Raw genomic sequence first — 17521 nt, forward strand, 5'->3', positions numbered from 1 at the left:
TTGCCGAACAAATGAAAGAATGGATGGAGTGGGGTGAAATGGAGACGAAAGCTCTCCTGTCACTGCGAGTTTCACTGCCCTGAGTACACTGCCCTGGCGAAGGAGGGTCTACTCGCCTCTGCACTCGAGTGACGTTAGCGCTCCTCCCCTTCGGGCTCCCAGATCGGCTGGCCCAGCCTAGGCAGGCGGGACCAAGGTAGGTAGGAGATTCCCGAGAGTTCCGGAATCCTCGCGGGAAACGCGAGCGAGGCAGTTTTGTGACGCACTTCCGTGGCGCCGGGACAGAAGCCGCACGCGGTGAAGATGGTGGTTACTAGGTCCGGGCGGTCTCAGACCGGTATCGATGCTACGCCGGCTGAAAGCTCCGAGAAGAAGGTAGGAGAGTAGCACGGCTCCCTGATTTCTGCTCGCTTCTTCGCAGAATGGCCCTCTGGGCGGTGGGGAGGCGCAAGGTTCCCGCGGACCTTGCGAGGGAGCGGCGGCCGACGACGAGGAGGAGCGTCCGGATGAGCCTGCCGCACCCTGTTGCGTACCGGGCCTGTAGTTTCCTTTTTAGTCTTCACCGCAGTCTTTAAGTTGGCCCTTAGTGAGGAACAAAGGTTAGGTAATTTGCTTTGGATAGTTCAGCTCTATAATGCAGATGAACACCTCGAGGCTTTTAACTTGTTACCAACGTACTAGTAAGGATGAATTTCGGCCACTGGGCGGGAGCCTCAGCGGGATTGGAGAGAAGAGCGGTGACTACAGCACCTTTTTTTGGCGGGGGGGGGGGGGGGGGGGGGGTCTACAGAAATTCAGCTTGGTGATTGTCGATGGCGCTGGTCGTCCGCTGCCTCTGATTCTGTGATGATGAGCGTTAATTCACTTAGGAATGTAAGTTTAGGGCAGCGACCGGTTCTAAGTCAGTGTGTGTTCCTTAACATGTCTTTGCTCAGAGTTAATCTTCTCATGCTCTCTTACCTGTATGTGTCGGAATGTAGGTCCACCTAGAATGTTTGACGTTTTTGACTAGAATTTTTTTCTTTTTAGTTACTTTTTTCACTAAAGTCAGGTTCAAGGAGTGGAGCAGGGCCCTGCAGATGCAGGGACAGATACAGTATGTGAGGGTTTTTTTTATTTTTTAAATAGTGGCTGTTGGTGATGGTTATTGTGTTCATCTTGTTAACTGAGTGTTTTAGTGCCCTTTTAAAATTTACTCCTGAAGGGCGAGCCTTACTTACCTTGCTTGTGTCCCAGTCTTACCTAAATTAAATCTTTTCTCTCTGGTTTACAGAATTCTGCTAAAAGAATTCAAGTGCATCAGAAAGGCAGGAAGGAATCTCCATGTCATCACTCAAGTACTGCTGAAACACAGAGCAATAGGGAACAAAGTCCAATCCCTAAAACTCCTAAAACCACAAAGAGGAGAAGCAGAAATACAGGCTTATTACCAGAAATGAACAAACCATCTACTGATGGAGAGACCTCTGAAGCAGAGTCAAACTGTTGTTCTGTATCTGAGCTCCAGGAACCCATTTTAAGAGTAACTAGGAGAAGGCAAATCCTAGTTCCCTGCAGCCCATTGTTTAGTGTTAGGAAAAGGCCAAAAATAACTTCAGTAAGTGAGTCGCCTACTTCAGAAGTCTCTGAAGCAGAATCGCATGTTTCAGGTATTTCTAGAATTGTGCCTTCTACAAGAATCAGAAGAAGTAAGGCTAAATCCCTAATATATCCAAGTCAAGAATCACATGGGGAAGCTGTTTCTGATGCTGAATCATCATGTTCAGATATTTCTACATTTTCCAGAATTGCAACTAGGAGAACAACAAGGAGAACGCAGGGGGAATTACAGGCACAAACAGAGAAGAAAAATAAGAAGATTGTATCAGGAAATGAAAAGCAAATGATAAATACACCTGTGAATTCAGAGGATTCAAATACCAGCCAAACTTCTTATTTACAAGGAAGATCTCTTCCTCAGATAAATAAGCCACATTTTTCTGGTAATGAAATCTATAACTTTGATGATGATTCCTTCCACGGAAAATCAAGAAAAAAACCAACAGTGCAAAAACACTTATGTCTTAATACAAGAGAGGAACAACAGGGTAATCTTGTACCTCTCAAAGAAATAACAAAGGAGAGTTGTAAGAGTATAGACAAAGAAGCTGAAGGAATGATAGATAAGGGAAAAGAAATTAATGAGAAAAATTCTGAGTTGAATAGTTTTTCTGAACTTCAGGACACTAGCCTTAAGCAGTTAGTTTCTCAAAGGCATTCAGCCCCCCACAATAATGAAACCACATCAGAGCCCTCAAATCTGAGCTGTGAGGCTGTAATGAAATCATTAGCTCAAACATTTGCAGTTGTAGAAATAGACAGATGGACTGAAGAGAGAAAGAGCACTATAAAAACAAGTGACGTGATATCTAGTGATGGTAGTAGTGAAGAAAATTACACAATTATAGCTTTGAATGAAGAAATGAATAAAGAAAGGGATGTAGATTTTGAGTGTGATAGCAAACTGTCCAAGTCTGAGCTCACTTCATCTCTGAATAAAGATGATTCTGTTTTATCACTTCTCAGCAGTGATGAAAGCCAGCAGTCTGAAAACAGTGAAACAGAAGAGGACACTGTGTGTTTTGTTGAAAATAGTGCTAAAAGGGGATCAACTGGTGACTCAGAAAACAAGTTATGTGACAATGCATTATTTGTAATTGACACAACTCCTGGATTAGATTCTAATAAAAATTTTTACTTGGATGAGGAAGACAAGGCAAGTGAGGTTGCCATTGAGGAGGAAGAAGATGAAAAAAGTGAAGAAGAAACATCAGATCAAGACAGAGATGATAAATTTAGTGATGAAGATGACTTACTAAATGACACAAAGTCTAAACTGTAAGTTTTATCTTTTATTTTTTTTAAATTTTTTCATTGATTTGAGGTGGGGAGGGAGAGAGAGAGACATCTAGTTCCATTTAGTTGTGTAGTCGTTGATACTTCTCCTAGGTGCCCTGACCCGGTATCAAATCTGACACTTCGTTGTGCCGGGATGATGCTCTATCCACTGAACCACCCAGCCAGGGCCTTACCTTTATATTTTAAAAAGTAAAACTTCCCCTCTGCCCCTGTACCCCCCCCTCCCCGCCTCCCAAGAGAGAGAAACAGGAAGAGAGAGATGAGAAGCATCAGCTCATAGTTGTGTCACTTTAGTTATTCATTGATTGCTTCTCATTTGTACCTTGACTGCCCAGCTCAAGTTGAGCCAGTGACCTTGGGATCCTATTAATGATCCCAGGCTCAAGCTGGCGAGCCCACCCAAGCCAGCGACCTTGAGTTTTGAACCTGGGATCTCTTGTGTCCCAGGTTGACACTCCATCCACTCTGCCACCACTGTTCAGGTTAAAAAGAGGAAGCTTTTGATATATATTTCAAGTGGCTAATTTACCATGAAAATGCAAAATATTAGAAAGCATGGGAATTGAAAAAATTATTGCTTTGGGTTCTGTGTGGAGAGCTCTTTTATCCTGCATTTCCTCATCTCTGGATGCCTTTGTTAGTCATAGTTTCCCCACCAATGATAGCTAAAAGTGCTTCTCTTGGAGATATATTAAAAGTATCTATTAGAATTTTCCTGCATGATTGTTAATAGCAATTAAAAGGGAAAGGTAAACTGTTTTTTACTATATGTTGATTGCATAGAAATTGAAAAAGAAAAGCCTGGGAAAAATAATGACCTATAATCCCATCGATCCACTAAAAAGCATTAATGTTTGGTGTACCTGTTTAGTTTCTCTCTGTTATAAATTTGTTTTGCCTGAGTACAGGTACCTGGTAGCAGTGTATTCATGAAATACAGGCATTCTTGTAAAGGATTATATATTAATGGAGCCCAGTAAAATCTATCTCTGAGGCTAGGCTCAGGCATTATTATTTTTTTTAAACCACAATCCTTCTTTCTAGGATGATTCTAATATACCTTCAGGGTTGAGGATCACTGCCAAGGCACGACAACAGAATGACTTCATTTTCTAAAAAAGGTTGATTATTAAAACTTTTCAGCTGCTCAATTTATATGAGTAATTGGAGAAGAAAGTGACTGTAGGTTCAATTGCAATATAAAGTAGATATTCTCATACATAAATATGTATAACAGCAGGACCCCAGGCCAACTGCAGAAGAGTCATTTGTTAGGTCTGGGGTATGACATTAATGCTTTTTAAAAGCTCTAGTGGGAAATAAGGATGTTCATCACTGTTTAAATTTCCTTGATTTAGAGGCACTACCAAATAAATGCCTTTGGTTACCCAGAAGAATATTCTAAGTTTGGATAACTTGGGAGTTCTGAGTAGAACCTGACTTTCTCGTTGGTTTTAGAGATGGAAATAGGTACATTTATTACTTTACATTTATCTATGAAGTTGAGCCAGATTGCCAGATGCGTATCTTCCTCTTCTATAGACTTTTCTTTATAAAAATATATGAAGTCTATGGCATATTATATGGTCTTAATCCTCTTAAGGAAAATCTGGGGAATGAGTTTGGATGTGCCCCCCAAAAAAGTGATTTTAAAAATAGTCTCAATTGGTCCTGGCTGGGTAATTCAGTTGGATAGAGCATCATCCCATTATGCAAAGGTTATGGGTTCAATCCCGGATCAGGGCACAGGCAGGAATCAACCAAGGATACATGAGTAAGTGGAACAACAAATCGATGTTTCCCTCTCCCTTCCTCTCTCCCTCCTTCCTCCGCCTCCTTCCTCCCCCTCCCCCTCCCCTTCCTCTCTAAAATCAATCAATAAAGTGAAATAGTCTCAATTGTGTCCATTTAATTACTTTAAGTGATCATCTCTCTTTCAGTCTGAAGTTGACAAGCAGCAGCATAGACCCTGGTTTGAGTATCAAGCAATTGGGTGGTTTGTATATAAATTTTAATGCAGACAAATTACAGTCAAACAAGAAAATTCTAACACAGATCAAGGAGAAAAAAAATGAGGTAAGTTACATGAAGAGTCCTGTAGGTTTTCATAGAACTAGCCAGTTCTCTTATCATTCCTTCTTTCCCCACTGTCACTGGCTCGTGCAGGCTTTTCTTTTTCTTTCTTTTTTTTTTAACTTAGTTCTTTTTGGAGAATTATGAGGTAAATAGTACTAATGTATTTAAAATACAATGCAGGTTTGTGGCTTTATAATTTTTTTTAAATCCCTAAAACCACATTACAAATTAATCCAGTAACTAAATCCATTATTGATATAGTAAGATAGGTTTTCTTGCACCTTTTTTATTACAGGACTCTTTGGGACTGGACTCTGCTAGCTTTTATGGTCTCTTTTCTTTTGATTTCTCTTTGTCTTCCAGTCCATTAGTTATTTGTAATCCCCTGTATTCATTGTTCATCTCTATTTGGATATAGTAAGATTTAACAAAATTAAGCTTATTTTTTCCTCTAAACCAGAGGTTAGCCTCCTGTGTGTGTGTGAGAGAGAGAGAGAGAAAGAGACAGAGAGAGGGACAGACAGGAAGGGAGAGAGATGAGAGGCATCGATTCTCTGTTGTAGCACGTAAGTTGTTCACTGATTGATTTCTCTTATGTGACTTGACAGGGCTACAGCAGAGTGACTGGCTTAGGCTTGAGCCCTAAGCCAGCAACTTCAGGCTCAAGCCAGCGACCTTTGGGAACAAGCTGGTGACCTCGGTTTCAAACCTGGGTCCTCTGCATCCCAGTCCAATGCTCTATCCGTTGTGCCACTGCCTGGTCAGGCCACTCCTTTTTTTTTCCTTTTTATTTTTTAATGATAGCAGGCTATTGCAGTAGTCTCCTTACTCTTTTGTTCTTCAAACTCTTGCCAGATTTTTCTACTTTGAGTCCTTAGTAGTTCCTCAAAGGTTTGAAGGTGCCTCTCTTCGCACTGTGTCCACCTGCTACATTCTCGCTATCGAAGACTGCTATAGTTATGTGAATATACCCTGCTCTTTCCCAGGCCAGTCACTGTTTTTGGGAAACATTGTTTGACTCTAGTCCTTCTCCCACCCTGTGTTTCTGTAACACCCTGTATAAGTCAGATTCATTATTAATTGTGTGGTGTAATTGTGATTTTACTGTCTTATCTTTGTATTCCTAAAACAGAATTTCTCAGCTTTAGCATTATTAATGTTTTGAGCTGGATAATTCTTTGTAGTGGGAGGGTGTCTGCAGCAGCCTTTGCATCTGTGCACTAGATGTGAAGAGCATACACACCAACACCAGAAATTGCTCCCAACTGAGAACCACTGTCCTAAAACTTAGTATAGTACTTGACACACAACAAGCTCTTAATAATCTGTCAAATGTCATGTTCTTTTCTGAGTGATAAGAAAGTCTAGGCTGCTGCTGTACTTCCCAGAAACTTCTGAGCCTGAGTTGGGGGTGTCTGAATTGATGATGTCAAATTTATTGACCAAATTAGTATTTGCTATTTTCCTGTGAACTATTGATATTATGAGGACGAAGGAGGTGTCTACTTTAGTTACTGCACTGGGAGAAATGACTACCCTGAGGCTTCTTTTATTATGTTAGATGATAATATTTAATCATCCTAGGCAAGTAATTTATGAAAAGATTAACATTGACCACACAAAATTTTTAAAACTTAATTAAAAACATCTTAAAGACAAAAGACCACAGATTAGTATCACTAAGATACAAAATATATTTCTACAAATGAAAAGAACACAGCCCTACTTAAAAATAAAAAGGAACCCAAAAGAGTGTAGGCAGAGGATCAATAGCAAATAAAAATAGCCAAGAGGCACCACTGACAGCATACAGAAAGATAATACCAATGTTAGTGGCCCTATAATGAAAGGGATCCTGATTAAGTGTTGGTAGGAGTTGACACTATTTGAATACAAGGCAATTTAGCATTACCCATGAAAGTTTTAAATGACACATTTTAGAATCTTACAGAAGTAATCACAGGTATGCAGAGATGATGTTTATAATGTTTAGTGGAAAAAAAGTTAAATCTGAAGACTTAAATGTTAAAAGAAAAACTGGTGTATAACAGCCATTAATAAGAAAGTTGTTGATCTTTGTATAAACTCATTGAAAGATCATCCAAGATACATTGATTTGCAAAAGCAGATTTGCTAGATACGATAATCTCATTGGTATAACAAAAAGTATAGTTGGATCAAAGTCTTTATTGCTATATTATTAATAGTAAGCCAGTCTCAGATTATAAGCCTGTATTACCAACATCAGAAGAATTTACTAAAAACTAATCAAGTCTTTTTCAGGAATTTCAAGAGCCATTATGGCATTGTTATTTTCCAGTTGTTTAGTGCAGTTGGCTGGTTACAAACCAATAAATACAAATGGACTCAAGTATATCTGATGTGTGCAGATTCAGATTAGTAAAAGAAATTTGATTGATTTTATAGGTTTCCTAAAATAATCCTTTAGTTTGCCTCCTAAAACATTTTTATTGTAATACATCTACTAATTTAAGCACAGGAATAACTTTCTGCACAAAGAAGGTTAATATATTTGGAATAGTCTTCAGTCTGAGAGATGTTTCCCAAATGACAAAAAGTGTTGAGAAAGTTTTTCATTCTGAAATTTTAAAACCAATTTAATATTTTTATAGATTATGCAGAAAGCCATCATTACTCCTGATTTTGAGAAAAACTACTGTGTCCCACCATACCGTGAATCAAGGTATCAACTTCAAAAAAAACGCAGAGTAAGTATAGTGACTCATTTAGAACTAGAAAGCCCGGCGGTCATACGAAATGACCACTGTTCTAGATATTATAAATTGTAATTAAAATGATTTGTGCAAAGGTGTCTGCTAATTCAAACTGAATTACCCAGGGCAGGCAGCGAGGACGCCCCTTTGCTTACTGCCCATGGGGTTTCCCCCTTCTACTTGCTTAATTGCTTAAAGTAGAGTGCAATGAAGGAAACCACTGGTGGTACATTTCTTAAGAGCCACCGCTAGCTCAATAAATAAAGGTGATTTAAATAATAAAATGTTAATTCACATGTCAAAGATCTCTTTGTACACAACATTTCTTGTGTAGATCTTTCCATCATTTTTAAGCTCGCCTTGCAGAGGACCATCAGTTATTTTTAATTTTACGTCCGTTCTTTCACGAACTCTTGAACAGGCAACATAAAGTTGACCGTGTCCAAATGCAGGCTCAGGTAAAAAACCAACACGCTTAAGCGTTTGGCCCTGAGACTTATTGATGGTCATAGCAAAGGCAAGTTTTACAGGAAATTGTCTACGTCTCAATTGAAACGGCAACCCTGTTTGAGATGGAGCCAAATCAATTCTGGGAATGACATGTATTTCACCTTTAGAGGAGCCAGTCAAAGACTTGGCTATTATGACATTTTTCAATTGGAGAACCTCTACTCTTGTACCATTGCAAAGACCCCTTCTGGTGTTAAGATTTCTTAACAGCATAATAATTGCTCCAATCTTGAACCTCAATTTGTGAGGTGGCATGCCAGAAGGCAGGACTATTTGAATGCTGTGGCAACTTCACCCCATTGGCTAGTACAGTTACGCAAGCAACCAATAAGCTATCGGCGACAGACACTTAAGCCGCATATAATAAAGATGTGTAGGCCCTGGCCAGTTGGCTCAGCGGTAGAATGTCGGCCTGGCGTGCGGGGGACCCGGGTTCGATTCCCAGCCAGGGCACATAGGAGAAGCGCCCATTTTCTTCTCCACCCCCCACCCCCTCTCCTTCCTCTCTGTCTCTCTCTTCCCCTCCCGCAGCCAAGGCTCCATTGGAGCAAAGATGGCCCGGGCGCTGGGGATGGCTCCTTGGCCTCTGCCCCAGGCGCTAGAGTGGCTCTGGTCGCGGCACAGCATCGCCCCCTGGTGGGCAGAGCATCGCCCCTGGTGGGCGTGCCGGGTAATCCCGGTCGGGCGCATGCAGGAGTCTGTCTGACTGTCTCCCCGTTTCCAGCTTCAGAAAAATACCAAAAATAAATAAATAAATAAATAAATAAATATGTGTAGATGTGTTTGTATTGTGTTCAGCTCATGTGTGACATGGTTATACAATTAAAAATGCATATATTTTCAGAGAAAATTATCATGGATACATATGTGCCCAGAAAATGTTCTGTGAATGTGTTTTGTTTTTGTTTTTAAGCGAGAAGAGCCCTGGCCGGTTGGCTCAGCGGTAGAGCGTCGGCCTAGCGTGTGGAGGACCCAGGTTCGATTCCCGGCCAGGGCACACAGGAGAAGCACCCATTTGCTTCTCCACCCCTCCGCCGCGCCTTCCTCTCTGTCTCTCTTCCCCTCCCGCAGCCAAGGCTCCATTGGAGCAAAGATGGCCCGGGCGCTGGGGATGGCTCTGTGGCCTCTGCCTCAGGCGCTAGAGTGGCTCTGGTCGCAACATGGCGTCGCCCAGGATGGGCAGAGCATTGCCCCCTGGTGGGCAGAGTGTCGCCCCATGGTGGGCGTGCCGGGTGGATCCCGGTCGGGCGTATGCGGGAGTCTGTCTGACTGTCTCTCCCTGTTTCCAGCTTCAGAAAAATGCAAAAAATAAAAATAAAAAAATAAGCGAGAAAGAGAGAGTGAGGGGGGAGGGGGGAAGAGATGAGAAGCATCAGCCAATAGTTGGGGTACTTTAGTTATTCATTGATTGCTTCTCAGATGTGCCTTGTGAGGGGGCTCAGGCCGAGCCAGTAACCCAGTGACCTTGTGCTCAAGCTGGAGAGCCCACACTCAAGCCAAATGAGGCCGCATTCAAGCTGGTAACCTTGGAGTTTTGAACCTCAGCATCCCAGCTCAGTACTCTATCCACTGTGTCACCATTGGTCAGGTTCCATAAACATGTTTTATGTGCATTTTTTTTTTAATTCTAAGTGAGAAGAGGGGAGATAGTGAAACAGACTCCCCTCATGCACCCCAACTGGGATCTACCTGGCAATCTCTGTCAGGGGCTGATGCTCAAGTCAACCAAGCTATTAGCACCTGAGGCTGATGCTTGGACCAGCTGAGCTATCCTCAGTGCCTGGGTCAATGCTCAAACCAGTCGAGCCACTGGCTGCAGGAAGGGAACGGGGAGAGAAGTAGGAGAGGGGGGAGAAGCAGATGGTCGCTTCTCCTGTATGCCCTGACCAGGAATCAAACCTGAGATTTCCATACTCTGGCTGATCCTCTATCCACTGAGCAAACTGGTCAGGGCTATATGGATTTTCACAAAGTTAAAGTGTGCTGAGTGGTGTGCCTAAGTATAACTTCTTTTTCCTTAAAAAAAAAAAAATGACAGTCCCCATGCAAGGTCGCTGTTCGTTCCTCTTGGCTTATAGGTACTATTCACTAACGGCTGGGAATTTTGTTACAAGCTATTGTAGGGAACTTAATGAAGCGAGCTAAATATTTGGCCTATTTAGTCTGCCAAATGAGAGAATAGAAACTACTTTCTTGAGTAAAATATAAGGCATTGTCTCTATCTGGCGTTTAAACTAGTAAGCATAAAGAACTTATCAAGAGAGGTTGGAGGAAATTTGAGGAAGGTGCTCCAATGATGTCTTCTCACTAACAAGAATCACTTTAGCACATGGTAGATACTTCATAACAATGGTTGTATGAATGAAACAAAAAATTAAGCAAATCACTTGCTAGGAGTATTTAAAAGAATAAGTTTATTTGTTTTAAAGAAATAATACAAATTTCTGGACTATTGGAGTGAGTGACTGAGATACTTGGGTGACTGAATAAAAGTGTTAACATTAACTTACAAGCTTCAGAAGTGAAAATATTTTTACATAACCATTTGTTTAGGCTGTTTTAGACAATAGAAGTTAAAGCTGTCGGTTATTCTCCCATCAAGCCAGCAGTTCTTACTACAATACAAATTTAAATTTAAGGAAGGCTTCACTTATGAAACTGATCATGTTTTGCCCAATTTACTAGAGAAATCACTTTTTTGTGGTATCATTCCTTTTATGAAAGATGAATCTGGAGACATACGTACTGTAAAGTAACTTTGTTTTTAATTAATGAAATTTTCTCTATGTACAATTTTGGGGGAAATAGGGTATAGTCTGTACACCTTATTAACATTAGAATATTCTGTTTGTTTTTGAAATCTGTATTTCAGAAAGAACGACAAAAAACAGCAGGGGATGGCTGGTTTGGTATGAAAGCTCCAGAATTAACAGATGAACTAAAAAATGATCTCAGAGTACTGAAGATGAGAGCTGGCATGGACCCAAAACGGTTTTACAAGAAAAACGATAGAGATGGCTTCCCTAAGTACTTCCAGGTATGAAGCAACAGAATAGTGGTGGTAGTGACCAGTGGATTTTAGTTTGGAAAGCACTATAGTGTGGTTTTCTTTTACTCTTGAAACATATAACTGTTTACAGTATGCATCTGCTCAACCATATGATAATGTCTAGAACCCAGTTCAGCAGCCACCAGTTTATAGTGGCTCTCCATAGAGAGAATGCGTTGCAGATGGTAACTAGGTTCGTAGGTCAGTTCTCAAAAAAGTAATGGAACCTATAAGGTGGGTGTTCCATCCATGAATAATACTCACCTAAGAGCAAGAATTCTTACAGAATTGAGGGGGAAAGGGAACCATTTGCACCAACTCTTCTTTTTAAGTTAGAGGGGTATTCCCAAGAGCAAATTCTTAAAATAAGTTAATTGGCTTTCAAAGTGTTTTCTGATGAAAATACAGTGGAGTTATCCTCTGGGAGCTCTTAAGTTCATTTTGTTCTTTTTGACTACCTTTCTTGTCACTCATCTGGATTATTATAATAGTCCTTTGCTTCTGGGTCTGCTCTCCCTCTACTCCATCCTCCACAGTGTAGCCAGTCTTATATTCTAAAAAAGAAAAGGCAGTCTATTCATGATACAGCTCTGTTCAGTAGCATCACAGATATCATTCAGTGACCTTCAGTGATTCTTTGTGACCTATGGGGTAGAGTCTACAGCCCTTGATATGGACCTCGATCTACACCCAGACCAGTTCACTGGCCCTTCCTGCTCTGTCACATGGCCCTCTTAAGCACCAGTACACTTCGCTTCCCGGAATTTGCATAGACTATTGTTGGCATGTGCCTGGCTCTGCCATATTTGGTTGGTGAAATTTCACCCATACAAATCCAAGCTAAAATGTCATCCTTTATAAATTTCTTAGGCTGAATTGGTCACTTAGTTTTTAAAGCATCTGTAATGTTTTGTTCACTTTTTTTTTTTAAGTGAGAGGAGGGGAAATAGTGAGACAAGACTCCTGCATGCACCCCGACTGGGATCCACCCGGCAACCCCTTTCTGGTGCCAATGCTTGAATCAGCCAAGCTGTCCTCAGCGCCCGGGGCTGATACTCGAACCAATCAAGCCACTGGCTGTGATAGGGGAAGAGGGAGAAATGGGGGAGAGGGAGAGAAAGAGAAACAGATAGTTGCTTTTCATGTGTGCACTACCAGGGATCGAACCTGGGATTTCCACATGGCAGGCTCTATCCATTGAGCCAGCCGGCCAGGGCCTATGCTTTCACATTTTTTTTACCTGTCTATGGATCTTTTAAGACTATGGGCTACTCACTACCAGTGACCAGAAGATCTTTATCTTTGTTTCCCCATACCTAGGAGAGTGCCTGGCACAAAGTAGTAGACATTCAGTAAAACTTACTTGGTTGAATGTATGAATTAATGCAAAGTGTTCATAAGAATATTTTAAATTGGCAGCATTTATGATAATCTAGGACAGGGGCCCCCAAACTTTTTACACAGGGGGCCAGTTCACTGTCCCTCAGACCGTTGGAGGGCCGGACTATAATAAAAAACTATGAATAAATCCCTATGCACACTCCACATATCTTATTTTAAAGTAAAAAAAAACAAAACGAGAACAAATACAATATTTAAAATAAAGAACAAGTTGCCTGACCTGTGGTGGCGCAGTGGATAAAGCGTCGACCTGGAATGCTGAGGTCGCTGGTTCAAAACCCTGGCCTTGCCCAGTCAAGGCACATATGGGAGTTGAAGCGTCCTGCTCCTCCCCCCTTCTCTCTCTCTCTCTCTCTCTCTCTCTCTCTCCCCCCCCTCTAAAAATAAATAAATAAAAATAATTAAAAAAAAATAAATAAAGAACACGTAAATTTAAATCAACAAACTGACCAGTATTTCAATGGGAACTATGCTCCTCTCACTGACCACCAATGAAAGAGGTGCCCCTTCCGGAAGTGTGGCGGGGGCCGGATAAATGGCCTCAGGGGGCCGCATGCGGCTTGCAGGCTGTAGTTTGGGGACCCCTGATCTAGGAGATCAAAATAGGTGTCTAGTAGAATTTGTGTCAATTTCATTAAATTGGGAAGCTAAAACAAAAGTTTTATTATCTGTACTACTTTTTCCCTCTAATGCACTATTCATCAAGAATTTATTAAACTCTTTGGCACTAAATTATATAAAAGAAATTTTGGATTTACTATAATGAAATGTTATCAGGACTTAAGCAGATTGAATAGGTGATTTATTTTTGTCTTGAAAAATGGAAAAATTGAGCCTGACCTGTGGTGGCGCAGTGGATAAAGCGTCGACCTGGAAATGCTGAGGTCGCCAGTTCAAAACCCTGGGCTTGCCTGGTCAAGGCACATATGGGAGTCGATGCTTCCTGCTCCTCCTCCCCCCCCCCCTCTCTCTCCTCTCTAAAAAAAAATTAATAAAAAAAAATTTAAAAAAAAAGAAAAATGGAAAAATTAACTTGAATATTGGTGCAGTGTACACTCATGGTTACCATTTCTTTCTGTAAGTACACTTTGTTGGAGCTACCTTGAAATGGGAAAGCAACCTGGCATTCAGGTACTACATGACTCATTTCAATCAATGTTCATAGATTGGAACCGTTGTTGACAATCCAGCTGACTTCTACCATTCACGCATTCCCAAGAAACAAAGGAAGAAAACTATTGTGGAAGAACTGCTTGCTGATTCTGAATTCAGAAGGTAAAAGAATTTGTTTCATTTTATAATAAGCATGTTTTCCTGTAGAATATGCATAAACTTTATACTTCAAATCATTTTAAATGCTTTAGTGTGCTTTCTCAACAATAGTACTACTTACATTTTGGAATGGATGCATTCTTTGTTAAGGGGACTTTCATGTGCGTTGTAGTATGTTCTTCTATACTATCCTTGGCCTCTGTCCCCATTCTGTGCCATAGCAACGCCTGCATTCATGACAATCAAAAATATCTTCAGACATTTCCAAATGTCCCCCATAGGGCATAAGCAGTCCCAGTTTAGAACTACTTCTTTAGAGAGAAACTACAAATAATTGTCTGGCTGGAGGAGAATGTGCCTGCAAAGGAGACTAGCAAAGAATGGTCAAAGGAGCATTAAGAAAACCAGGAGAGCACAGTGTCTTAGAAGTGGAGTGGTTAACAGGAAATGCTTCTGTGAGATCAACTGAAATAAGTAAAAACTTCGTTTGGATTTAGTTACAGGAACTTTGGTAGGAGTTTTAGGGGGATGATGGGGAAGAAAACAACTGGAGAATGAGAAATGAAGGAATGGACACACAGCTCTTTCTTGAAATTCTGTTGTGCAAAGGAAGAGGCAAGGCTAGCAGATGTGGATTTAGAGAATTTTTAGGATGGGAACAATCTGAGTATGTTTTAATGTCCTTGAAGCAGCTACTTATATAGTATAGGAGATTAAAAAGCATACCTCATAGAAGCCTGCTAAAGTTCCAGGTTGGTTTAATATCAAAACTGAAAATATTTATCAAGGGTTCTGAAAATAATGTGATTGTAAGTGTGGAAAACAAATTTAATCCAAAATGTTATCTAAGCTATTTAATGAGTCTGAGTAATGGTAAAAATTTTAGAAATAAGCACTATGAACATTGCTGTGATTTCTGAGATTGCCATCATCAGGATTACAAAATGTAGGTTTTTATCTACAACATATGGTTAACACTTAGGAAAGTAATAATCTTAGAATAAGGAAGTTGGGGCAGAAAACTAAAAATAGAGTAAAAATGAAACTCAAAATTGCTGGTTAGAGGTTGTCATACCAGTTCATTGTGTTCCACACCTCAGTCACTAAATACAGTTTTCACAGGGTTATACCATTATCTGTATACTGCTTATTTTAAAAGGAAACTTTATATTGCAGCTGTAAGTGGGTTTGTTAATTATGTTTTTCTGTATACATTAAGACAAAATACATTACTTAAAATAAATATTTTATCACTTAATTTGCATGCCACAGTATCTGAAACACTCTACTAGCCTGTCTCTTCACAGAAAGTTTTAATCCTTTATGGCTAGCTCAAGAGGTTTTCTCTGACCACTTGGGGGTAGGGAACTTCACCAAGTGCCATTTACTGCCTTTGGATATTCATTAGGAGAAATGTCCTGGAACAGAATAAAAAGTGCTTTTCTGTGTTATGGGTAGTTTTTGGTTTTGTTTCATTTTTAGTCTAACCTTAGGTTTTTCAAGAGTCTGTAAATTGTGCTTTTGGGATTGAGTGAGCCATGAAGTTTTTTTGTTTTTTTTTTCTGAAGCTGGAAACGGGGAGAGACAGCCAGACAGACTCCTGCATGCGCCCAACTGGGATCCACCTGGCACGCCCACCAGGGGCGACGCTCTGCCCACCAGGGGGCGATGCTCTGCCCCTCCGGGGCGTCGCTCTGCCATGACCAGAGCCACTCTAGCACCTGGGGCAGAGGCCAAGGAGCCCTCCCCAGCGCCCGGGCCATCTTTGCTCCAACGGAGCCTTGGCTGCGGGAGGGGAAGAGAGAGACAGAGAGGAAGGAGGGGGTGGGGGGTGGAGAAGCAAATGGGCGCCACTCCTATGTGCCCTGGCCGGGAACCGAACCCGGGTCCCCCGCACGCCAGGCCGACGCTCTACCGCTGAGCCAACCAGCCGGGGCCAATAGCTTCTGTTTTAAAGAGAACTTTAGCTAATCCTCCGCTTCAATAATGTGGTACCAGACTTATATAACACCGTGAATGTGCTTTAGAACAAAGAAATTTTGTATAGTTAGCGAATTTTTTAAGTTTTCATAATTAACTGTGGACTGACAGCCCTTCTTTTGTTGAAGCTTCTAGCTACTACAGTATCATTTTTCTGCACTAAATTGTGCTGCTCTGTTTCCAAAGCCCAGTGGGGAAATATAATCTATAGCAGCAGTTCTGTGGTCTGAGGATGCCTTTAAACTCTGAAGAATTATTAAAGACCCGAAGAACTTTCATTTTGTGGGTTACATTTATCAGTATTTACCATAATGGAAATTGGAATTCAGAAACTGTAATTCATTTTAAGATAATAAACCCATTACATGGTAACATATTTTCATGAACAAAACAAAAATAATTAAATTTAAATCTCTTTAGCGTCTGTTTTAAGGATTGTTGAAGCCTTATATCTACCTCTGCATTAGTCTGCTTTGATATCACACATTGTGTATCCTCTGGAAACTTTCCCTATACACTCACGAGAGAATGATCATGAAAAAGGCAACAGTGTCTTAGTGTACTGTAAAGTAGTGTTTACATAATGGACTCCTAGAGGGCTCTCTTTCCTGGTCCACACTTTGAAAACCATTGGTCTGTGCTACATTTCTTAAGGTTCTGAGAAGTATGGTGTGTGTTTTCAGGTAAGTGTAAACTTTTTGTTTTGCTTAATCCTTCATTTTACATTTTTATCCCACAAAAATACTTAAAGCATTTGATATTAGCTGGATGTAGTGCATTTGTCTTTAGTGAAAGTTTACAAAAGCTTCCCTTTTCAGTTGTCATTTTTTTCTCAGACTGTAAGCCCCATGAGGGCACTCCTGTCTATTCACTCCTCTGTTGCCAATTCCTGGTATGGCTCCTACACATGGTGGACCTTGGTGCTAATGTGATGAATAAATGGTAAAAATGCAAAAAAATAAAAATAAAAAATTTACAATTTTAAACAGCCTCCGCTTCCCCAAAATGTTATATTAATTTCTAATGCTTGATGTGGCATACTTTAGAACTTAAAGGTTTGGTTTATATTTTTAAATTTTAGATATAATCGAAGGAAGTACTCAGAGATCATGGCTGAAAAAGCAGCAAATGCAGCAGGAAAGAAGTTTCGAAAGAAGAAGAAATTTCGCAATTAAGATGCACCAAGCAAACCATTATTTATTCACTAAAGATGTTTTTGAAAACTAACACCATCACAAAGAACTAACATAGACTGACCCTATTTATAGGGATTTGTTTGGAAAAAGTTGATTTGAGAGAGAATTGGTCACATGTCCCTTGGAATAAATGTAGGTGTGTCTACAAAAGACCCACCCATGCTTAGACCCATTGAGGGGAAAAGAAAAGAACCTTAACAAATTTGACAGTTTTGTAAAGTTTTTAGTGCTTGGTTATCTAAATAAAATTGAAATAAAAGACATTTAGAAAGTGTTTGCTAACTTATTCAAAAACTTTAATATGATCAAAGATATAGATAATATTAAAATATTTTAATTAAAGGGGTGTGTGCATGTATATAGGGGGAGATGGGAGACAAGAAATACCCTTTTGTCAGCTGTAA

At 40.5% G+C, this 17521-nt stretch overlaps 1 protein-coding gene across 1 annotated transcript; it reads left to right on the forward strand.

Annotated features, from left to right (window-relative positions):
- The first annotated feature begins 209 nt into the window (after positions 1–209).
- On the forward strand, positions 210–17380 carry DNTTIP2 (deoxynucleotidyltransferase terminal interacting protein 2). Its single transcript, XM_066376748.1, has 7 exons — positions 210–375; positions 1274–2877; positions 4839–4974; positions 7608–7703; positions 11092–11256; positions 13835–13944; positions 17003–17380. The coding sequence occupies exons 1-7, from the start codon at positions 304–306 to the stop codon at positions 17094–17096; spliced, it is 2277 nt and encodes a 758-aa protein (XP_066232845.1). The 5' UTR covers positions 210–303; the 3' UTR covers positions 17097–17380.
- Positions 17381–17521: the final 141 nt, after the last annotated feature.

Source organism: Saccopteryx leptura, chromosome 3 (genome assembly GCF_036850995.1).
Source record: "Saccopteryx leptura isolate mSacLep1 chromosome 3, mSacLep1_pri_phased_curated, whole genome shotgun sequence".
Taxonomy (NCBI): Eukaryota; Metazoa; Chordata; class Mammalia; order Chiroptera; family Emballonuridae; genus Saccopteryx; species Saccopteryx leptura.

Excerpts from the sequence above, each read along its gene's own strand:
- DNTTIP2 (XM_066376748.1), top strand. The coding sequence starts at position 304 with ATGGTGGTTACTAGGTCCGGGCGGTCTCAGACCGGTATCGATGCTACG. Across the intron at positions 376-1,273 it reads CTGAAAGCTCCGAGAAGAAG|AATTCTGCTAAAAGAATTCA; the intron begins GTAGGAGAGTAG and ends TCTGGTTTACAG. Across the intron at positions 2,878-4,838 it reads AATGACACAAAGTCTAAACT|TCTGAAGTTGACAAGCAGCA; the intron begins GTAAGTTTTATC and ends TCTCTCTTTCAG.